This window comes from Perognathus longimembris, chromosome 3 (genome assembly GCF_023159225.1).
Source record: "Perognathus longimembris pacificus isolate PPM17 chromosome 3, ASM2315922v1, whole genome shotgun sequence".
NCBI lineage: Eukaryota > Metazoa > Chordata > Mammalia > Rodentia > Heteromyidae > Perognathus > Perognathus longimembris.
In genome coordinates, this window is record NC_063163.1 from 46267787 (window position 1) to 46291650 (window position 23864).

Genomic DNA, 23864 nt, shown 5'->3' on the forward strand with positions numbered 1-23864 from the left:
TAAAGGCAGATTATTCTGTGACTTAAACTCACAGGATGTCATGGCCTACTCATTCCTGTGACAGAAATACCAGATCATGCGATGGAAATATATTTAGCCCCTAAAGCTGGGTCATCAGCAATAGCATAGCAAGATTGTTTTATTTTAACAAAAAACCAGTACAATCTTTGAGAAACCATACCTGAAGACATAATTCTCTCTTGGAGTAAGGGAAAGGCATCAAAAAAGGTCAGTGGAAATGATCCAGTTTCCAACTATAATGCCAGGTGAGTTGGATGAAACAAGGTCTTCCCTGCAAAATGAAGGCTGGAACAGTACATTTAAAAGAAGTCACTTTTGTCAGGTGCCAGTTGCTCACACCTGTAATCCTAGCTACTCAGGAGGCTAAGAGGTGAAGATCATGGTTCAAAGCCAGCCAGGCAGAAAAGTTCATGAGTGTCTTACCTCCAGTTAACCAGTAAAAAGCCAGAAGTGGAGGTGTGGCTTAAGTGGGAAAGCTTTAACCCTGTGTGCAAAATGCCAAGTAAGAGTTCCAGGTCCCGAGTTCAAGGCTCAATACCAGCACATGCATATATGGATGTGCTCTCTCTTTCATACACATACACACACACACACACACACACACACACACACGCGCATGCACTCACATACACACATAACAGTCATTTTCTTCAGTGGCATTTCATGTTGACTTGCACCCTTTGCCCTTGTCTTCTCAATTCCCACCATTCAGTCAATAAATACCAAGCACTCACATCCTCTTTCAGGACACTCCAGATCTCCCCTAACCAACTTCACCCAGGTCCCTTCTTGAGACATCACAGCAGCCTCAGTCTAACAGACTGCCTTTCACAAGGGGTCTACTGGGTTCCACACATTGCGCTAGGCACTTTACACACGAAAATCCAAAGAACCTTCCCACGCCAATGAAGGAGCAGCATTCATTTTTATACTGATTTGAAATCTGGGTAAAGCAGTGACTTCCTCACTGGGAAAAAAAACAAGTTTTTTCACTGTTGTTTTGTTTTGTCATACTGTGGTTTTGAACTCAGGGCCAAGCTTGCTAGGCAGATACTTTACCATTTGAGTTATGACTTAAATTATAGGGTGTGTGTGTGTGTGTGTGTGTGTGTGTGTGTGTGTGTGTGTGTGTGTTATAGGGTTTGAACTCAGATCTATCCAATTCCAGGAACAGTGATTCTAACGTTCTGTGCATTTCACAGATTCTCATTGGAATGTCCTTCTTTGAAAACAGAGTATGTCATGCTATAGGTCACACAACAGGACCCTGGCGAAACAAGACAACCAGGGGTCCAGCCTGAGGTAGAGAAGCAAATGGACCAAGGCTGTTCTTTTTTTTTTTTTCCTTTGGCCAGTCCTGGGCCTTGGACTCAGGGGCTGAGCACTGTCCCTGGCTTCTTCCCGCTCAAGGCTAGCAGCACTCTGCCACCTGAGCCACAGCGCCCCTTCTGGCCGTTTTCCATATATGTGGTGCTGGGGAATCGAACCAAGAGCTTCATGTGTAAGAGGCAAGCGCTCTTGCCACTAGGCCATATTCCCAGCCCCAAGGCTGTTCTTCTTAAGTGAATTTCTACCAACAGTTCATACCATCTGAGGAGCCCATTTTGGGGGTTGGGGAAGGCTTTGTGGTACAGCCTCTGCTCAGCATGTATTGGCCCTAGGTTCAAGCTACAGAACATGGGGTGAAAAGCAAACCTTTAAATAGTACCACCTCCTTCTCCAGCTCAGCCACAGAATATACAAAGACAGCTTTTACCTCCTCAGGGGGAAGAAAAAAGGCTGGGTTGTTTTGTCTTCTTAGAATACATGGTTCCTAACACCAGCAGCTAACTCCTGCTGAGCACTGAGGATGTGGCAGGCACAATTGAGTGGCTTTATCCAGATGACCTTATCAAATGCTCACAGTAAGGCTGAGATAGGAACTATTATTATCCCCATTTCTAGAGATGAGACACAGAAGTGCTCAATCACACTTGGCTATTTTTCAAATGCCAAAAGTAAGATGATCTGAAGAAAACAGGACCACATACTGTGGCTTGTTGAGAGGATCTGAGACCATCAGCCACTTGGTATGTGGTGAAGGTTTCTTCAGCACTTCCTCCTAAGTCAGGACAGTGAAAAGAGCAGTTGTCAGCTAACACATGAGCAAGGAGAGGTTCAGATAAGCCCTCCTTGGGGACAAGTAGGCCTGGTGGCCTCAGGAAGGATCCGTCTTCAGGCCACTGGCGAACCAGCCCTGGAAATGACATTGCTTATGTCTGGGGTTGGGGTTTAGTCCTAGGATTCAAAGCAAACATGAGAATGTTAGAACTTGGGAGTTTGGAGCCATCCAAAACATGGTCAAAATTCCTTTCAAACTTTACAATGAACCAAATTTGCAAGGGCCTATGAGGAGACTCAGATACACATGAGGGTAGATGAGGGCGGTGACTATGGAGTCATCTTGTACTCAGAATCCTGGCTGCAAGAGCAGATACTGAATATATTGCAGGTCAGAAGCACCCAGGTGCCAGATATTAGCTCAAGCTGCTTGCTTGCTCCCTCCCTCCCCCATATTTTCATTAGGATGACACTTACTTCAGTTTCCAAATGCTTACAAAGAAATGCTAAGGAGACTCTGGACTCCTGCTGCACACTGGGATGTTGGTTTGGTCAGAGAGACATCTGGTGGTGTTGGAGATAAAGCGCATGAAGACAATCCTCACCTAAGGAAAGTATGGATTCACCTTGGAGGGAAGGTTTTCTCCACAGGGAGCACAATAGATGGCAGGCTCTGGGGCCAGAGCAAAGAGGGTTTGAATACACCAGTTGTCTTCAAGAGAGCCAGCTCAACCACCCTGATGCCTGGTTTCCCATCAGTGAAAATGGGAAGTGATGGCAAGTGTTCTTAAAGTCATGCTGAGGACTAGAGACACAACACTGGGGACAGAATCTGTAGTGCACCAGGGCCTGCTGGTATCTGTCTTTGCCTGATACTTCTGAGACCCAGATCAGCAACCTGGAAGGTCATTCCTGAGGCCCTCTGAAACACCTCTGAGGTCAATGGCTACAGTTTGGTCTAGAGGGTGAATAAGAAGCAGTAAGGCATTGGGTGCTGGTGGCTAATACCTGTAATCCTAGTTACTCAGGAGGCTGAGGTTCCTGGGTCAAAGCCAGGCCAGGCAGAAAAATTAGTGAGACTATTATCTCCAACTGACCACCAGAGAACCTGAAGTGGAGCTATGTCTCAAAGTAGTGGAGCGTTAGCCTTGAAGCAGAAGAGCTCAGGGAACAGTGCCCAGGCCTTGAGTTTAAGCCCCACAACTGCCAAAACTCAATCCATCAAACCAACAACACAAACAAAGTAGTAAGGCTCACCCTCAGCCCATTATGTTTATGTTAAGAGATGTAATATCTATTTCCATTTTGGAGAAAGAAAAAAATGTTGAATCTCCAACAATTCTTGTTTGCATTTTAGTCCTTGGATGATGTTACATTTCTGTGTTTTCATCATTTTGAATAGAATAAAGGAGATGCTAGGATTTCCCAGGATTACTTAACGTTCTCACATTCTGTCCTGTAATTTCAGCACTTATTGTCCTCACACAAAGGAGAAGGGCAGACAAGCAGACATCTCCTTCTGCAATGAGCCCAAACAATGGTGTTTATGGCCCTACCCAAGGTGAGAGTGAAAATGAAGAAAGAGGAGTGGCCTTTCCCTGCCAGCCCACAACACTCCCCAGCACCAAATTAGGTTTCCCACATGTTCAAGGCCAGGAAAGAAAATGGAGGGATAGAGAATGGGCAGAGGCCACCGCTTACTGCATTTCTTGATGTACTTGCTCCCATGGAAGATGTGACCAGAGGGAAGGTTGTGCACCAATTTATTTTTATAACCCTGGAATTGTATGTACACTAGGGGATGTATGTAATGGAATTTTGATGGGAATTTGTTTTTGGGGTGATGATGGGGATGGGACCCAGGGTCTTGAACATGCTAGGCAATCACTTTACCATGGAGCTAAATCTCCAACCCACTGAAATACTTTTTAAAAGCATCCTCCCAACCCTCTGTAATCAAGTAATCTTTTATCTAACTAAATTATATGATGGACTGATTTTGGTCTGCTTTATATTTCCATCAAATGAATGAAGGTCACCTTTATTAACTTTAATTCCATAATAAAAATAGAAGAATTTAGGGATCAACTTTGTGAAATGTCAATTTCCAAATACCATTAAAAAAAAACAACTAGAGTAGTTATTTACTTATTAAAAAGCTAGTCCTAGTTCTTCACTGTCCTTTTTAGCATGTGTATGTTGGTATTGAAGCGTGAACTTAGGGCATCTTTTTATTTCGTTTGCTCAAAGCTGGCACTCTACTACTTGGGCCACACACTTACTTCTGACATCTTTGCTGGTTATTTGGAGAAAAGAGTCTCTCTAGTTTGTCTACCAGGATTAGCTTTTAACACTAATCCTCAGATCTCAGCCTCCTGAGTAGCTAGGATTATAGGTGTACCCCAATAGCACAAGAATAAAAACAGGGCAGAATGGGGAGAGAGCATATGAAGTGGTTGGTAGAGAAAGGCAGGAAAACTGACAACAATAAAAACACAAGAAAACGCTGAACTTGGATTTTGGAAGCTAAAACCCAGCACAAACTATATTATATGTAAAAAATGGAAGTAACTACCATAGTGAGGGTGAAAAGATCCGGTGCTGTGATGTACTCACAGGTCTGACTGAGAATAAATCAGGGCTGCACAGATGCTATGATTTGGACTGGTGATAAGGAATCCTGTCAGGAAAATTTTGTCTTTAAAGTTGAGTTCTTCCTAAAGTAGTGCTCCCTCTCTAGAATGAGAAAAATAAGTAACAATAGAACATTCTAACCCTGGACTGCATGAAAGGCTTCAAGGCATGTGAGGCCACAAAACACACCTGCACATAGGAGTATCCAGCTCTGCTGTCTAACTGAGCCCAAGGTAATTCAACAGAGGAATGCGGATGTCAGGATGTAGATATTGGTGATCAGGTTCTCAAAATTTGGTAAGGACTATGTCATCGGCATACTTTCAGAAAACACTGCATTTGCCCACTCTTACAAGTGTCCTTGTTTGGGAGACAAATTATCCTGCCATCTTCATTTAGGTGTGAGTTCACTTTTGGCCTCCTAGAGGCCCTAAAGCCTATAGAACTTTCCCAGCAGAGCCCCGTGTTCCAGATTTTCCTATTTACCTATCCCACTCTTTAAGGGTCAAAGCACCTAAAACACATCCTTCTGATTACTTCTGTGGAGATAAGTGATCTAGAGAAGTACATGAGGGTATAGGGTGTTGGCTTGGCACAGTGGGGCGGCCACTTGGACAGGGACTGCCTCTCAGCTCTCCCACATGCCACTGAGGCCGGCCATCTGCAGCATCAGGAGGGCTCAGCCAGTGGTAGGCGGGGTCATATCAACATGGCTCTGGCCATCTTCCTCCAACGGCATTCCATATCCTCCAACGGCATTGGCCAAGCCAGATCCTGGGAAGTTTTCAGTGGAGACAGGCCACATGGGCTGGACAGCTGCACACACAGACACCGTCAGCCACAGGCAGACTTGAGGATGAATAAAATGAAACTTTATTCTTCCAGTTCATGGAAAGTCTTTTGAAGTAGGAACTACTATCTGACCAAAAATATTCCTGACACTTTGAAAATCTAAAAAGTTACTTTGTGTACAATCATATAAACATTTTCAGATCCACATACAAATGTGATGCTATGGCCCTAGGAGTTTAAAAACATTTACAATTAGCTTCTGTACAAAATGATTAGGCTAGATTCAAAACAAGAATAAAAAAGGGCAGAATGGAGAGAGAGCGTATGAAGTGGCTGGTAGAGAAAGGCAGGAAAACTGACAACAATAAAAACACAAGAAAACGCTGAACTTGGATTTTAGAAGCTAAAACCCAGGACAAACTATATTATATGTAAAAAATGGAAGTAACTACCATAGTGAAGGTGAAAAGATCCGGTGCTGCGATATACTCTAAGTTGATACAACTAATACACCACCTGGAAGATTTGCTCTTCCAGGAGTGAAGACCTTTATGTAGTCAATCTTGTCAGGTAAACTGACACTTAAGGCAGCAGCAGAGCACAGAAAAGCCTTCAGAGCTACCGACTGAACATGCATTGGCTGTGTGATTCTGGGCACCAAACTCAGCATCTCTGAGCCTGTTCCTTGCTTCTGAAATGTACACAGTAGTAGCGACCTTGCTATTTGGGGGGAAAGGGTGGGGTTAGAGCAACCTTTGGCAAATAAGTGAACACAATAAATAACTAAAATTATTTTGTGTGTGAGGCTGGGGTTTTACCTTAAGGTTAAATGATTCTGGTCTGCTCCCAGGGTTCCATCACTCATAACCCAATTCAGTATAAAACACGGCATGTCTGCCTTCTGATGACAGTCAATCATGAAGCCACAGACTTTCCCTAGAGAACTGTGGCCACTCTTCCCTGAGATGCCCACTTAATATGCAGAAGGGTCTAGAAGAACTAGATCCTCCTCTGATGAGCCAGTTCCCTCCAGGCACACAATGTCAGGGCACCTGTGATTGGCAGGCTCTGCTGAATTGCACTAAGTGACAAGGAGGTTATTACAGGCACACCCCTCCCACGGGACACCTGCCTCAGGAACACGCAGGATACTGTGGGTCGTGAGCTGCAGCAGGAACACTCAGGACCCTCTGAGTCACCAGAATTGAAACCCCACAGGAAGCTGCAGCATGTGTGACCGCAGTGACTCTTAGCTGTAAAGAACTTTCCTCAGGATGTAGGGGTGTGTGGCAGGTCTTATCCCAGGTGCTGGCTAGGGAGCAGACTGGGGCTACCAGTGCAAGGCATTTGGAGGCGTCCAAGGAGGGAGCCCTGCTCTGAGGATGGACAGGAACATGTCCACTGTCAAGGATGCCAAGTGTGCAGGACAGAAAAGGAAGACACGATGCCAGCAAGTACGCTTGAGGTAAACTGTAGTCTCAGACCCATGCAGCTCATGGGTGTTGTCAAAATGAGCTCTATACTGAGGTGGAGGGGAGGCTTCTGGAGGGGCCCAGCTAGGTTCTGGTCCAGATTGCTCCTCATTTCACAGGTAGAAATCCCTGCAAGCTGTGCAAAGATCACTGACTGGCTCTCCTTTTCTCTAGTCCCAGAGAGGTGTGGATTTGCCCATGACAGTGGCACAGTAATGAAAGGTGGTTCTTGGCACGGCCAAATGCCACTAGCGGCTAGCAGGACATCCAGCAAATGGGAATCCCAAGGCTCTAGTGCCCTTTAACCATCCCACTGCTGCCTGTAGGGGCAGTGCCAACCCAGTGAGACCTACAACATCACTTGGGAGGAGCCTAGCACCTGGCTTTCAGATGCATTGCTCCTCGTCCCCATTACTGAGGAGCAGAGACCACCTGTCCCCGCTGTCCTCTGTGGCAGCGCCATGCCTAGATGGCCTGTCAGACGTCAGGGAGGACAGAGACACCTGGCTGATGTAGCTGACTTGATCCCACGCTGTGGCCTTGGGGGAGTCCCGCCGTCGGTCATCCATGCCCACGTGCACGCTGACCTGGGATGCACTCAGGGGCTTCATGCGGCCGTGGGCCTGCGCCTCGTACCGCTCCACGTCAGGCTTCCTATAGCTGGAAGGCAAGAATCCAAAAGCATCTCAGCTCTCCAAATATAAGGTTTGTTTTTTTTCTCCCTTATAAGTTTGGTGACAGCCTTCCATGAAAGAGAGTACCAGGCAGAATCAAAAACTTATTATTTTCAGGGTAAAGAACCTAAACCCAAGCTAAGCCTTGGTGGCTCAACATTCCAGAATGCTCCATGGTTAGTATGTAATCCCAGCTACTCAGGAGGCTGAGATATGAGGATCATGGTTTGAAGCCAGCCTGAGCAGAAAAGTCCGTGGGACTGTTATTTCCAACAAACCACCAAAAAGCACAACTGAATCTGTGGATTAGGTAGTAGAGCGTGGATTAGAGTAGAGATTAGGTAGTCGTTGAGGAAAAACAAAAAAAAAGCCCAGGGATAGTACCTAGCCTGTGTTCAAGACTAAGACCAGTATAACACCCCACTCCCCCCCCCAAAAAAACCCCACAAAACTCCAGTATCTAGGTAAATTTCACCTGATCCAAAACTTCCTACACAGGATAGCGGGGTGCCATTTGTTAAGTTACTGCTAACTAGCTAAATGAACATCTCTCCCCCACCCCCCTTTCATTGCAGTGCAGGCCCAAGGACAGAATCCAGGGCTTGAGCATGCTAGGCAAGCACTCTGTTAGTAAGTTATATATCCCTAGCCCCTGGACATCTCATTTTTGTTGTTGTTGTTTTTTTTCATGTGTGTATACCAGTCCTGGGGCTTGGCCTCAGTGTCTGAGTGTTATCACTGAGCTTTATTAAGGTTAGCACTCAACACTTGAGTCACAGCTCCATTTCCAGATTTTTGGTGGGCAACTGGAGATAAGAATCTTATGGACTTTCCTGACCTGGGCTGGCTTCAAGCCATGATCCTCAAGTCTCAGCCTCCTGAATAGCTAAGATCACAGGCTTGAGCCACTAGCACCCAGCTTGAAAGTCTTATTTATTTATTTATTCATTCATTCATTCCTTCATTTATTGCCAGTCCTGGGGCTCGAACTCAGGGCCTGAGCACTGTCATTAAGCTTCTTTTGTACCACTTCTGCCTTTTTCTATTTATGTGGTATTGAGCAATCGAACCCAGGGCTTTATGCACGCTAGGCAAGCACTCTACCATGAAGCCACATTCCCAGCCCAAGTATCTTTTTAAAAAGAAAAAGTGGGGCTAGGATGTAGCTCAGTGGCAAAACGCTTGCCTAGCAAGTGCAATGTCCTGAATTCAATCCCCAGTCAAAAAGAAAAAAAAAAAAAAAAACAACAACCATTTTTTTAAAAAAAGGAAAGGTGATAACACATAGTGATTCTGTGTCTACAAGATATCCACATGAGCAGTCCAATAAGTGATGACTATGTAGGTGTTCAATTGCTTGCTGTGGTACTGACAATAGAACAGAAATCCACTTGGACTGCCTCTTTGGTATTGGCCTTGGATACATAATCGAAGATGGAGAGTATACGGGTGTCTCAGAGACCAAGTACACAGGCCAAAGTAGAGAGAAAAGGCCCTGCAGAGTGCCTGCATAGGGTAAAAAGGCCTGCAGATCACTCTGTCATTTTCCCGCCCAGAACTCACCATTTGAGCTGCAGAGACGAGAGCACCACAGACACAGAGGAGGCCGCCATGGCCGCCGAGCCCATCCATGGCTGCAGCACAATGCCAATGGGCATGAAGACTCCTGTCAAAGAGAGGAGATACACTCACCTGGCAGCCCAGGGAGAATCAGGACTCCACCTCAATTGCCCCTTGGAGCTGTCTCTCAGGGGGTTCCCCATTAGGCACTCAGAAGACTCCCAGCAGCTTCTGGGACAAGACCTTCCTAGGAAGCTGGCAGGGACCCAGGTCTGCTCAAAACTGTGTACAGATGGCATCCCCTGATTCAGAGAGGGGGAGGCACCATGATAGGGAAGAGGGAGAGCAGCAGAGGTGCAGGAGCCAGTGTCCTGGAGACTCAGTCTCACAGAGGATAAACTCTGTTGATGGTCACAGTCTGTATCCAGACTGTTTTTCTGACCTATGGGGCTTCTTAAAAAGGAAATGGGGGCCAGGTCCCAGACAGAACCAGAGACTTGGGCTGGGTACAGAGGTAGAGACACAGAAGGGAGGATTCCTCAGTTGGCTGTTGGCACAAGAAAGACTCCAGTTTGACTCTCCAAGGTCAAGGTAGACATGAACAACCTTGAGATGGAATCATCAGTCAGACACAAAGGGGAACTGAGGTAGGAAAGTCATGTGTAAGAGCTTCAGGTCTCATCCAGACATGAGTGGCTCACTCTTCTAATCCTATGTACTTAGGAGAGACTAAGATCTGAAGATCCCAGCTTAAAATCAGTGCAAGTAGCAAAGTCCATGAGACTCATTTCCAATTAACCAGAAAAAAGCTGGAAGTGGTGCTGTGGCTCAAGTGGTAGAACACTGGCCTTGAGTGAAAAAGTTAAGGAACAGCACCCAGACCCTGAGTGCAAGCCACAGTATGAGAGAGAGAGAGAGAGAGAGAGAGAGAGAGAGAGAGAGAGAGAGAGAGAGAGAGAGAGAGAGAGAGAGAGAGAGAGAGAGAACCAGAGAGAGAGAGAGAGAATCAGAGAGAGAGAGAAGAAAGAAAGAGAAAGAGAGAACAAATTAAAAAAATTCAGGTCTCTTCAGTGCATGCAAAAGCACTGTCTTGCTTTGTTTCCCTTTATTTTTTTTTGCTAGTACTAGGGTTTGAACTCAGGACTTCACACTTGTTCAACTTTCCTGTATGTCTGGTGCTCTACCACTTGAGTTATGCCTCAAGTGACTTGAGCTGGTTTTTGCTAGTTATTTTGGAGATGTTTTTGAGCCATTATCTCTTTGACCTCAGTCTCCTGACTAGCTGGGATTAGAGGCATGAGACACAAGTGGCTGGCTAGGATTTGTTCTTAAGACAAGTTCCGAGAGATAATCATTGTGTCTAGCATATATCTGTAATAGTCCCTAAAGCTAAATACTGGTTATTTTTCAGATGGCTATGTTTTGATAAGTTGCTCTGAAAACAAAGCCACTCTAAATAAATGGCCAGTCATCTTGACCAGATTTTTAGTTCAGGCTAAAATGAACCAGGCTTTGGGGGCCTCCAAGAATTTTCTCATTAGCTATTCTAGATGTATAAAGCAGGATTGAACACCAACCTTTCCACATGCATCTGACAAGCCAGCGAGTGCAGCAGGAAACTAGGTGGTTCTGTGAGAATCTCGCAGAGGATCTGGCCACAGAGGAGCCAAAGGTGGCGCTCAGAGCAAGGGAGACCTGCCTCACCTACCTGCAGCAATGGGAATCCCGACCATGTTATAAATCAGTGCCAGCACCAGATTGACTCGGATCCTCCGGACAGTCCTCTTGGAGAGGTGGATGCTGGCTACCACATCCAGCAGGTCATTCTGAAGGAGAGGGGCACACTGAGTAGGGCGCCTTCCCTCCGCCCTCCCCATTCTCATGACTGGAAGCAGCAGAGCTCACTCTGATAAGGACGACATCAGCTGCTTCGATGGCAACATCCGTGCCAGTCCCAATGGCAATGCCCACGTCCGCCTGAGCCAGAGCTGGGGAGTCGTTCACCCCATCTCCCACCATGGCAACTTTCTTCCCTTTGTTCTGGAGCTCCTGGACCTTGGCCACCTTGTGAGAAGGCAGCACCTCAGCAAAGACTTTGTTGATGCCAACCTAAAAAGAAGGAAATCAATACCCAGGGTGAGCGAAAGTTGCCAAACAAGCACAGTAGCAGAAAGACCATGATCCCTTATCTTTTTTTCTTCACTCCCCAAGTCATCTGTCATGTTGTCAATCAGACCTGCAGACTGGAGGGTGCAGAGCAAGTGAATCCTCCTCCACCTCAACATGGCTTAAATCTATCCACCACCACCCCACCCTCCAAAGGTCCTCAGAACAATCCCCTGGAGGCTTCTCCAGCTGTGTGTCCAGAAGAGCAACCATCTGGTCAAGATACTCTCCTATTTCAGCCCTCTGACAGATGCTATCCACCTCCCCATGCCTAAACTGTTAGGGTCCACCTTCCATGAGCCCCTAGGTCTGGCTTTTGCCAACTGGTCCGTACTTGGCACCACACTGTCCAGCGATCTGCAGACACTAGGAAGCACTGTGCCATTCTGCATCCCCAACAGATATGCAAGTGGACTGTTCTGCCCTGGAAAAACTCAGTTTTCTTCCCAATCTTCCATCTCTACTCTCACTGGCTCTTCATCTCTTCTGACTCTGGCTCAAGCAGACTCCATGCCTGAGGAAGGTGCTCCTTGCTAACTGCACTTCTGCAAGAGCCTGAGCACTAAGAGCTGGGTCACTGATCCAACTTTCTCACAAGACTGTAGGCTGGTCAAAGGCAGACCCCTCTTCACTCCTCTGTGTAGCCCCAGTGGCTGACATTGTGCTTCATAATTGCTCAATGAATGAAGAAGCTGTACGCCAGGAGGAGTGGGGAAGATACTTAGCAAGCTCATCATTAGCAAGATAAGATTAATGCACCAGGAGGTACTATAGTTTCCCTTATGGGAAGCAATGAACTTTCACAAGCACACAGCCATGTACATTTGAATGGACATGGGGTATGGTGAAAGTATCATTTTTAGAAGTTCATACTACAATTATTGCTCTGGGTAGCTGAGGGTGTCCAGTCGCTACCTAGCAGTAGTGTCCTCATGGCCAACTCTGAACCAAAGGACACAGGAGAATGGTCCAAAATTAAGTCATTCATCCAAGAACAGAAATGAGCCCTCAAAACTCCCTTATCATAAAGTTTACATAGTTTTAATTTTAGTTCTCAAGCCAAGGTCTTCTTAGGAAATGCCTAGAGAACACTGGAATTGCTTTTCCCAGGGATGTAGAGAAGGGGAAAGAGCAGATGTCAGGCTTAGCACAGATACACTGGTGCTTATTTCTTTTCTTTTGGTGAGCATAACACAGTTGATAATTTCAAAAAGAAGATGCCTGTACCTGGGTGGCAATGGCTCTGGCTGTCTTCCGATTGTCTCCTGTGATGAGAACTACTTCCACACCCATGCTTTTCAGGGTGTGCACGGCCAGGGCAGCCTCTGATTTGACAGCATCTGCAATGGCGATCATCCCACAGAGCACACCTGGAGCAAACACACTGCACACAATCAACAACAGTGTGGGACTAAATGGCCCTCGACAAGCATGACATCAGAACTCATAAAGCTGTCATCATATACGGTTACATGCAAAAAACAAAGCACCAAAGTATGACATAACATATTATGACAAAACATATTTGGGCATGATTGCCTGCCTGCCTGCCTTTTTTCCTTCCTTCCTTCCTTCCTTCCTTCCTTCCTTCCTTCCTTCCTTCCTTCCTTCCTTCCTTCCTTCCTTCCTTCCTTCCTTCCTTCCTTCTTTCCTTCCTTCCTTCCTTCCTTCCTTCCTTCCTTCCTTCCTTCCTTCCTTCCTTCCTTCCTTCTTTCCTTTCTCCCTCCCTCCCTCCCTTCCTTCCTCTCTCTTCTTTCTTTTCGTTTCTCTTTCTTTCTTTCTCTTTCTTTCTTTCTTTCTTTCTTTCTTTCTTTCTTTCTTTCTTTCTTTCTTTCTTTCTTTCTTTCCTTTCTTTCTTTCTTTCTTTCTCTCTCTCTTTCTCTCTCTCTCTTTCTTTCTCTTTCTTTCTTTCTTTCTTTCTTTCTTTCTTTCTTTCTTTCTTTCTTTCTTTCTTTCTTTCTTTCTTTCTTTCTTTCTTTCTTTCATCTTCCCATACATTTACAGAGGTAAATACATGACTGCTAAGAATATCAAAATGCTCACAGTGGCTCCATGGGGATAGGAATATGAGTGGTCTCATTTTCTTCTTCTTTATACCCCTTGGAATTTTCCACAAGTTATATACATTACTTTGCAAAGTGTTTGTTCTATAATAACTCAATACACTTTTGCTATTAAAATATGAGCAATATAACAAATTTAACAGCTGTTAAAATAATAGACATCCAACAAAGACATCTTTCCTCTCTCATTTTTTTCCTCTTGATAAGTCTTTAAACACAGAAGCAGGAGAGCTGTGGGGAGATGTGCCAATGGGAAGAGAGTAACAGGTTTATAACAGGGCACAGAGCCTGTACTTGTGCAGATTTTGGCTTGAAGACCTATAGGGACTGGGGTGGGGGAGAGGTTTATGATGACTTAGGAGAAGGGAAAAAACAGGGGATTGGAGAGGAAGAATAATCTGGCTGAAGTACGCAGAACATAATGTTGTAAATGTTTTCTTATTTGTGTGTAGTTTTATTTCTATTAGCAGAAACTAACATGAAGTGAACAATCCCATCTATGAGGCACACAACCCCAGATGTACTGGATGTTAAGACAAGTGGGGTCCTAAGATGCTCTGAGTCCACCCATGGGTGTGTTCAGACAGTGGACAGCAGCAGAAGCCTCATTATTTAAAGGTTGGGAAGAAGGTTCCTACCTAGTCTGTAGTGATGACTGTGGATGATATGAACTGGCAGCTTGAACAGAAGCAAAGATGATGATAAATGCAGTTTAGAATTTCAATAGCAGAAGACAAACACAAGAGTAGACCTGGATCTGGGTCAAGATGGAGATGGTGAGAAAGAAAGGCCCTACGATAGGAATGAAGTGAAAAGACAAGACAATCTTCTGAAAAAGAGATTTACATGAACAGAGTGAGAAATTTAGCTTTAAAAAAAAAAAGGAAGAAAAAGAAAAGGAGGACCAAGAAAGATGGAAAATAAAGAGGAGGCCTCTTTGCCTGAACTGTGCTCTTGTGGGAGTAGAAGGCTTGGGCAGAAAGCTACCGTCAATAGCCACTAGGATGGCCGTCTGTCCTTTCATCTCATGACCCATCATGGCATCACTGATGTCACTGGAGATGGTTAAGCCATTGCGCCTCATCCATTCGCGGTTTCCAATCAGCACAGAGAACGTCTGGGGAACTGCATCTATTCAAAAGAGACTTGTTATTCCTGAACAGCGCAGCTTCATGGTGAACGGACAAGAGGCCCTTTTAGCAGCACTGAAACTGCTCTGAGACTCTACAACCTGGTAAGCCCTATTGCAATGCCACCCTTTAGGAACTGCCAGGGGAAATTCCATTAATGCGTAGAAGACTTAGGTGTCAATCAAAATGGAGCATTAGTAATACATGGTATGTGCATAAAAATGAGGTAAAAGTACATACTAAACATCAAGTACTGTCCTTATATTCCTTTAGTATTATCTGCTGATTCTTTTTCTACATGGATTAAAGGCAGATAGGTTTCAGACCAGAACAAACCAAGCACTTTCTAGATTCTTTACTGTTTGGTTTAAATGACACAAGGAGGACCAGCAAATAATCAAGATAAATCTGTTTTATCATGTTTTAAAATAATGCCCCCAGAAAGAGTGGATGAATATTTTATCTGAAACATTCTAATAACTGTGCCGCTACCTAAGGCACGGCTGCATGAAGCAGCTCCTAGGTGCTCTAATGAAATGGTCACCCTAGGGTTTTAATTGCTAGAAAGTGGCAGGTAAAGCTGGTGGCTCACACCTATAATCTTAGCTACTTACAAGAGCTGAGGAGACTCTGTTTTTTGTTTTTGTTTTTTTTTCTATTTCTTTATTGTCAAAGTGATGTACAGAGGAGTTAACAGTTTCATACGTAAGGCAGTGAGTACATTTCTTATCCAACTTGTTACGTCCTCCTCATTTATTTCCCCATGTTCCCTTGCCCCCCCTGAGACTCTAATCTCTAATTAAACACCAAAATGCCAGAAGTGGAGCTGTGGCACAAATGAAGAGTGCCAATCTTAAGCAAAAAAGAAAGAAACAGCTCAGGGACAGTGCCCAGGCTCTGAGTTCAAGCTCCAGGACAAGCACCCCCTTCTTCCTCACCTCCTCCCCCCCAAAAAGGAGAACAAGAAAAGAAAATGGCAGTTGTTTCCTAACAATATCCCCTAAATCAAGATTTAACTATCAACATACTTAAAAAAAAAACACTAGGCAAGGGGGTTTTAGGTCCTGGGCGCTCCACGTCAGCTTGAAGTGACAGTTGACAACTGATCTTAGAGTAAGAAAAGCAGCTGCCACTCTGAGGAGTGTCCCTTCTTGGTTTGGGAAGCCCATTTCAACTGATTCTCTGACTTTCTGTCAGAGCTGTAAATGCTATACATCCCATTAGAATTCCCTATATGGGAAAGAAAGAAGAAGAACAAAGGTAGACTTCATCTATCTACTTTTGTAGTTTATGAGAAGCCAAACTAATTTGGGGTAACAAAGAGAATACCCCAAAAATATAGATCAGTGAGGCAACACTATGATCTATATCATAATCAACTTGACTTGCTTTATTTATTTATTTTGGCCATTCCAAGGGCTTGAACTTACAGCTTGAGTGCTGTTCCTGTACTTGTTTGTGTTTAAGGTTAGTGTTCCACCACATGAGCCACAGAGCCACTTCTGGTTTTTTCTGAGTAGTTTATTGGAGATAAGAGTCTCACAGACTTTTCTGCTAGAGCTGGCTTCAAATCGCAGTCCTCAGATCTCAGGCTCCCGAGTAGCTAGGATTATAGGCATAAGCCACCGGTGCTTTGCAACCTGCCATAATTTTATGTATCTGATTTTAAATGCATCAAGTTGGGAATGGTGGCATATCCCTACAGTCACAGCTACCCAGGAGGCTGAGGTAGGAGGATCACTTGAATTCATAAGTCCACTTGAACCCTGTCCAACACAAGGGCAGCCTAGACAACATAGCATGCCCATCTCAAAACAACACACACACACACTAGAAATTCAGACTTATTAAAGCATGCAAGAGAGAACCTATGGGCTTTCTGGGGAAGGAAGGCACAGAAATCCCAGCCATGAGCCATCTATCTCCATAGCAGGGGAAATCCCAGCCAGTGGGGCCTGGCACAGGCTTCTGTGGTTTGGCTCGCCTCCACTTTGACCCAGCTGGTCCCAGCCACCTACAGAACCATCCTCAGAGACAAAGGCCAAGAGTACCTTTTCCTGCAGGAAGGCTGCCCTCTCCCTTCAGATGACCTTCTGGTTCACTCAGCTGGCGCTCACTGTGGGCCAGGATGCCTTCCACGTTGCTGACTTTGCAGCCGATCCCACAGCCTGGCACTGCCTGGAAGTCTGTGCAGTAGCCCAAGGTCTCTGTTCCAAGTTCCTGTGATAGCAGAGGGGCAGCAGAGGGAGCAGTGGCCAGATAGTGGCAGACCAGAGACCAGGTGAGGGCAAGGAAGAAGGATCAAAGTGGAATAGAAGGTAAGGGTTAGTACTCTTCTCTCCCTGAATACTATTCTTACAGTTATCACGTGAGACCAGGCTTCCCAGTCTAAATCCTCCCTCGAATGGATGCCTCATGACAGTGGACAGGCTGAAGACGAGCAAGAAGAAAGACAATTCACTCCAGACTCCACAAATGAAAGAAAGGTATCTCTATGGTATAAAGAATGTACCTATAATCATAGAAAATGACATTTATCGAAATGAACTCCAAGAAATGGAAACAAGGGGTTTCTTTGTTATTTTGCTCTCTTTCCCCTCCATGGGTGCTGTTTTTTATTTCTGTACCTGTTGTCTTGTATGTAAGTCTGTCTGCTTGTGCCAGTAAGGGTGGGGAGGGGGGACACAGACATGGTGGAACAAAGGGCAAACAAATGCATCAGTGACACTCACTAGACACTATGTGGAAAATGAACTATACAATTTGGGTCGGGGATGGAAGAGAAAAAATGGGAGAACATGAGGGAAGAGAGGTGACACTGTTCAAAAAGAAATGCTCTCATGACCTAACTTGTGTAACTGTAACCCCTTTATACATCACTTTTACAATAACAATAAAAATATTTCATAGGAACAATGGAAGAAGTACTGGTGGTCTGGAAGCTATTAGGGTATAACGCCCCATGTGTCAGAGCCAGGTAGGAGGGCAGAGAAAGGGAGAGAAAGGCAGCAGAACAAGAAATAAGGGCAACCAGGGGTACCCTTTCCCCTAGCCTTCAGAATTTAGGTGTGATATGTTGGGTGCTGACCCCATGAAATATGGAATGGGGCTTCTGGAACACACCCTGCCTAGAAGAGTTGTCAAAGCTGCTTCACAGTATCCTCCTCACCCCTCGACCCTTATGGTACCAGGAACTGATGGCACAGCTTAACAATCATTAGTGCAGTGTTCTGGCACATTCTGTTGCTTCTGTATTCAACTGTTCTGTGGGGAGAAAAACTATAATGCTGCCCTGTGAGCTATAACAAGAATCCTTGGGCATTCCGCTCATCTCTGCTGGCTCCTCCCTTGCTGCCCATTCTGTGTGTGTGCCCCCTCCACTCAGCTCCCAAAGGATGAAGCTTTTATATCATCTGTCTCCCCTGTCTCAACTTTCAGTTCTAAGAGGACAGAGGACACATCTCAATCATTTCATCCTGACCCACTGCCACACATGCTCAGCCAATGACTATGACACTAAACTGCCTTTGTGACGACCTGGAACTGTGACAAGGTCAGTCCTGAGCTTTGACAACCAAAAGCAAGGCCTCTGCCAGGAAGCTAGGAAAGAAAGCAGGACTGTGGCAAGGAGAGGAGGATGAAGTTGAGGGAGGCCAAGGGCAAGGGGAGGGACAGTGGGACAATGTTAGGGTGTACATACTTCTTTGCAGTATTTGGTGACTGCCACGCCCAAGGGGTGTTCACTGCTGGCCTCTGCAGTGCCCACCACAGCCAGAACCTTCCTGAGGGGCAGTGTAGCCACATCTGAGAGCAACAGGAATCGCATGACTCTGGGGATCCCATGAGTAATGGTGCCAGTTTTGTCAAACATCACAGTGTTTATCTGCCAAAAACCAGCCACATCTCAGTAAACAAAACAGATGTAAAGAGCTTTCACAGTGCCCATGATTATGAGGCAAAACTATACCCAATCTGGCAGGCAGGGAGCAACCTGCATTATCATTCCTTAACCTGGTATTCTAGGGGTAATACTTGCTACTGTGAAGAAACTGTGTCCTATCTGCCCCATGAAGATGGCCGCATTGTGGCTCACATGTGAGCAGATGGAGCTGACAAACACCCTTGGCTGTATTGGCAATGGTGTGGCACAGTTTCCAGGATGCCCTTGCATGGAAGTAGTGGGCAAACACTAAGCAAATACTAGATGTGAAATCAGGGGCTGAGATATTGGGCAAAGACCGGGTCTCGCTATGTAAACCAGACTGCGGACACTCATGTTCTTCCTGCATCAATCTTCTGACTGCTTGGAGTACAGGCATGTGACACAATACCCAGAAAAAGGGAGATTCTTTATGTATTCTTCATGTATGTTGCTACTCACTATTCTGATTGAAAGTTTGCAGGACCCTGATATGAATCCCACAATGGGGAAAGTAAGAAAGAGCAAATAAATCATATTTTCATTAGGACTCTAAAACATACTAGCCAAGACCCCCAACAAGAGTGGGGAGGACCCACCTTGTGTGCCATCTCTAGAGGCTTGCCTCCCTTGATGAGAATGCCATGCTGGGCAGCCACTCCAGTGCCTACCATGACTGCCGTGGGTGTAGCCAGCCCCAGGGAGCACGGGCAGGCAATGCATAGCACGGTGATTGATGTCTGGAAGGCAAATCGGATGATCACCTCAGTCTGTGAGATATGCTTGTTGGGGTTCTAAAGAGGAAAAAGACATGTAGGAGAGAGTTCAGTGAGGAACTTCCAGGAATTCTTACCTTTAAAGAGCTTTTCAATGGACCACTGGGATCTGAGCGAGCATAGCAAGCTGCTTTTAGGAGGCACAGCCATATTCTGCACTGCTTCAGCATTACAGAATTAGTTCCCCTCACTGTGGCACAGCCTAGTTTCTCGACCTGATCCTGCAGGCTTCCTCTAACTCTCAGAACACTAGTAGAGAGTCAGGTTACAATTCCTGCCTTGCTTTTGAGTTGGGTCATGAAGATGATATCATAACTCTGGTGCTAACTTTGCCTCTTTGTGTCTGTTTCCCTTCATATAAAATGGAGATGTTAACGCTCAGCTCACAGGTTATTATAAGAATTGAATGAGAGCCAGGCACTGGTGGCTCACAACTATGGTCATAGATACTAAGGAGGCTGCCATTTGAGGATCAAGGTTAGGAAGCTAGAACACACAGACAAATCTCATATATATATAAATATACATATATATATGTATATATATGGATCAAGTAGTAGAGTGGGAAAGCTAAGGGACAGCACCCAGGCCCTGAGTTCAAGCCCCAGTAACATCATACACATATTTAAAAACTCCTGAATTAGGCAATATATGTAAACACTAATGCATACAGGCATCTACGAAATAACAACTATTATTTTATCATTACTTTGCCATCATAATTATGAAAGTTTAAAAATTTTGAGTCTCCAAAGTACATTATATAAAAGCATGGAAATACCACAATGAAACTCTTTTGTACAATTAATATATGCTAATTTGAAAAAACAGGCTTCTAACACCTTTTTCATAAAATGATAAATCACAGGTAGACAATGGTGGCTCATGCCTGTAATCCTAGCTTCTCAGGAGGCTGAGATCTGAGGATCACAGTTCAAAGCCAGCTCGGGCAGGAAAGTCCATGAGATTCTTATCTCCAATTAACCGCCAGATGAGCAGAAGTGGCGTACTGGCTCAAAGTGGTAGAGCACTAGCCTTGAGCTGAAGAGCTCAGGGACAGCGCTCAGGCCCAGAGTTCAAGCTCCATGGCTGACAAAAAAAGAAAATAATCATACAAATAGGTAAACATAAAGGGCATTTAGGACTGTGTTTCATTTTTGCAATGACAAAAAGAGGAAACAACCAAGAAGGGATTTCTTAATTCAGCTGCAGACACAATCTTGGATTGTTGATGAATGTCAGCATCATTGATATAGGAAGAGACCAGCAACATGGCAGTTTACAAGGGCAAGCACTGTGATTTGATTCCTTCTAAATTTTACACCTGTATCTGCACCTAGCCTTCCATTGATATTCAAAGGATGTTCATCAAAGTCAAAAGATGGCTATTTCCAGGGATAGGGTTTGGAGTCATCTTATCTTCTTCTCTGTGTTTTTCATTAGTGTTTTCTTTGTAAACCCCAAACAAACAAAATCTGGGTCACCTCTGCAGATCTGTTTTGGTTTGGATTTGTTTTTTTTGAGATAGGGTCTCACTATGTGGCCAAGGCTGGCCCAGAACTAGAAATCCTTTGGCTGGTGCCTCTTGATCTTAGTGTACTTTTCAAAGTGGCTGTGGTAGCTACAGAGTATAATTAACACACTGCACATGCTTAGTGTGCTTTTCAAAGTGGCTGTGTTAGCTATAGAGTATAATTAACACACTGCACTTACTTCATTACAGTAAAATGAGTGTTTGCTAAATTGAGGAGATAAACCATAATGTCTTTACTTTCTACTTTATCCTTTTGTACAATCAATATACACTACATTCTATCCTTTGATTTTCTAAGACAGGATTTCAAAATAAGGATCATTTACTTTCTACAGTCTTACTGGTCAGAATACCACCTGGCATTCTGGTGACTCTGGGTAGATTACCAGAAAATAACTTGAACCTTTTCCAACAAATGACATTGATACAGCTCAGTGATGACAGCATTGAAAAGGAGCATGCAGAAATTCATTTGTCAACATCCTCCCTGATTTTGCAGAGAAAAACAAAAGAAGCCAAAATAAGATGGAAAAGCATGGAACAGTAGCGAGCCATATATTCCAACTTGTATAGGATTGAGCTGCCCACCGTCACATGTCAATAAACTGTCCTTCCACAAAGCACAATTTTGAGGCAGTTAGGTAAGTAGCCACCAGAAAATTCTAGAAATACATCCACAGGTTACTCTTTGTGTTGTTCAACTGAAGGCCTTGTGCTTGGTAGGTTAGGCAAGTACTCTCCAGCTAGAACCATGCCTCCAGGCCCACAGGGTACTCCTATAAAAGCCACATTCACAGTTTCTTACTCGGTGGCTCTAAGGTAAAATGAGCATTAGGATGAATGAAGTAAGAGGTTCTACTCATGAGGCAGTTACCTAGTACTGCCTCTGTGGGGCAAGAGCTTTTCACATGCATCAAGTCTTCTCAATTCAGCACTGAAGCCATCTTTGTTTTGGGGACCTGTCCTGTGCCTCCCAGAACTTAGAGCAGCATTCTGGTTAGTGCCCTGTTCATGAAAATCACAAATGTCTTCTGATATTAGATGGCCCTGAGGATCACCAATGTACGCAGTTCTAGTTTCTCAAGTAGATACATCTTTTTTTAAGATTTACTGAACTGCACACATTGTTTTTGTGAAGTTTGATGATATATTATTTCCTAAGATAATGTTCTTCTTTTTTTTTTTTTTTAACTAAAAGTGTATAGTTTGGCCAGTGCCACTGAGTGATGCCTGTAATCCTAGCTACGCGGGAGACTGATATTTGAGGATTACAGTTTGAAGCCAGCCAGGGAAGAAAAGTCCATGAGGCTCTTATCTCCCATTTCCAACCAAAAATGTGAGAAGTGGCACTATAGCTCAGGTGGTAGAGTGATATCTTCAAGCAAAAAAAAAAAAAAAAAAAGAAAGCCCACGGACAGTGGAAAGGCCCTGAGTTCAAGTCAAGGACTGACACCAAAAAAAGTACAGCTCACTGTTTCACATATAATGTTGAATAAGTATTTAATTATTGTGATGCTTGGTCTATATTAACATTAAGACACATTAACATTGAAAAGTATTATTGCTTTGGAAAGTAAAACATGTCATAATTTCAGAAATGGTGTAGGGCGTTACAACTGAGAGACACATTAAGACACATTAACATTGAAAAGTATTATTGCTTTGGAAAGTAAAACATGTCATAATTTCAGAAATGGTGTAGGGCGTTACAACTGAGAGACAGCTGATGACTCTGAAAATCTGAGCAGAAAGCAAAAGATAACTTATTAGAGAAGCAGAGTATCTCACCCAGAATTACATATTCCTATCAATAAGTGAAGGAGGTAAATAAAATAAAATAAAATGGATAAAATTAATGCTCAATGATCTAAGACACAAAAGAATAGGATTGTAGTAGATAACTTCAAACAAAACAACCACACTGCCCCAGGCATTCAACTTACAGGAAAGTATTTCTGAACAACACCAAAATCGACAAAACCGATTATGATCCATACCACCAACGTCAAAGTTGAAATGATGATGATAAATGGGACAAAATATCCACTAAAGCGGTCAGCCAGTTGCTGAATGGGTGCCTATGAAGACAAAACATCAAGATCATGGGAAATTAGGAGGGTGAAGACATAAAGCACCTCACACATGGATAAGGGGCTGGGCCCCAGCTCTCTCATCACCTCATTTACTGGCCAGTGTTCAATATTGAGCTTAACTTCTCAAATGAGGGACTATACTGTGTGGTATGTTTCATCATTACCTTGGACATCTGAGCCTCTTCTACCAACTTCACAATCTGAGCCAACGTGGTGTCATTGCCCACATGGGTGGCTCTAATGAGCACAGAGCCATGTGCATTTATAGACCCAGCAATCACCACACTTCCAGGTTTCTTGGTGACAGGCATAGCCTCTCCTAGAAGTGGAGAAGAGACAATGATCACTTGGTCAGCCCTATTCAGAATCACATGGCCTAATGACTGCTGAAGAAAACATGGAACAAGCCACCTAACCTGTGATGAGGGACTCATCAGCCATGGTATTGCCTTCCAGAACTTTCCCATCCACTGGGAACTTGCCCCCAGGCACAACCTTGATGATGTCACCTCGATGCACCAGCTCCATGGGCACTTGCTCCTCTCTGCAACAGATGCTACCCAGGTCATACACAGCAACTCCCAGAAACTCCCCTCCTGTGTGTCACCAGGTCAGCTTCTAGACCATGGAACAAGACACATTATACAGCTGCCCTCTCTATCTGAGGGTTCTACACCCACAGAGGCAAGCCAACTTCACACCAAAAAAATTAAAGTGAAGGGCTGGGTTAGATAGCTCAGTGGTGAGTGCTAGTCTGGCATGCATCAAGCCCAGGACACATCACCATCAACAACACATACTTAAACTCAGGATAAAAACCTACATCTGTTCTACAGTTATTCTTATCATTACTCTTTAAACAACAGAATACAGAATTTATTTACATGGCATTTACATTGTAGTAAGTATTGTAAGTTACCTAGTCATGAT

General features: G+C 44.4%; 1 protein-coding gene across 1 annotated transcript in view; it reads right to left on the bottom strand.

The window, feature by feature from the left end:
* Nucleotides 1-7285: 7285 nt before the first annotated feature.
* Atp7b (ATPase copper transporting beta) overlaps nucleotides 7286-23864 on the bottom strand; it is a 41399-nt gene continuing 24820 nt past the window's right edge. The window contains exons 10-21 of the mRNA XM_048341439.1: nucleotides 23351-23478; nucleotides 23099-23253; nucleotides 22785-22919; nucleotides 19131-19325; nucleotides 18313-18495; nucleotides 16664-16832; nucleotides 14470-14613; nucleotides 12647-12789; nucleotides 11159-11362; nucleotides 10962-11079; nucleotides 9257-9359; nucleotides 7286-7679 (exon numbers count right to left, since the gene is read on the bottom strand). Of these exons, the coding sequence (XP_048197396.1) occupies nucleotides 7406-7679; nucleotides 9257-9359; nucleotides 10962-11079; nucleotides 11159-11362; nucleotides 12647-12789; nucleotides 14470-14613; nucleotides 16664-16832; nucleotides 18313-18495; nucleotides 19131-19325; nucleotides 22785-22919; nucleotides 23099-23253; nucleotides 23351-23478 (1951 nt within the window). The 3' untranslated portion in view covers nucleotides 7286-7405. The remainder of the gene's footprint in view (nucleotides 7680-9256; nucleotides 9360-10961; nucleotides 11080-11158; nucleotides 11363-12646; nucleotides 12790-14469; nucleotides 14614-16663; nucleotides 16833-18312; nucleotides 18496-19130; nucleotides 19326-22784; nucleotides 22920-23098; nucleotides 23254-23350; nucleotides 23479-23864) is intronic.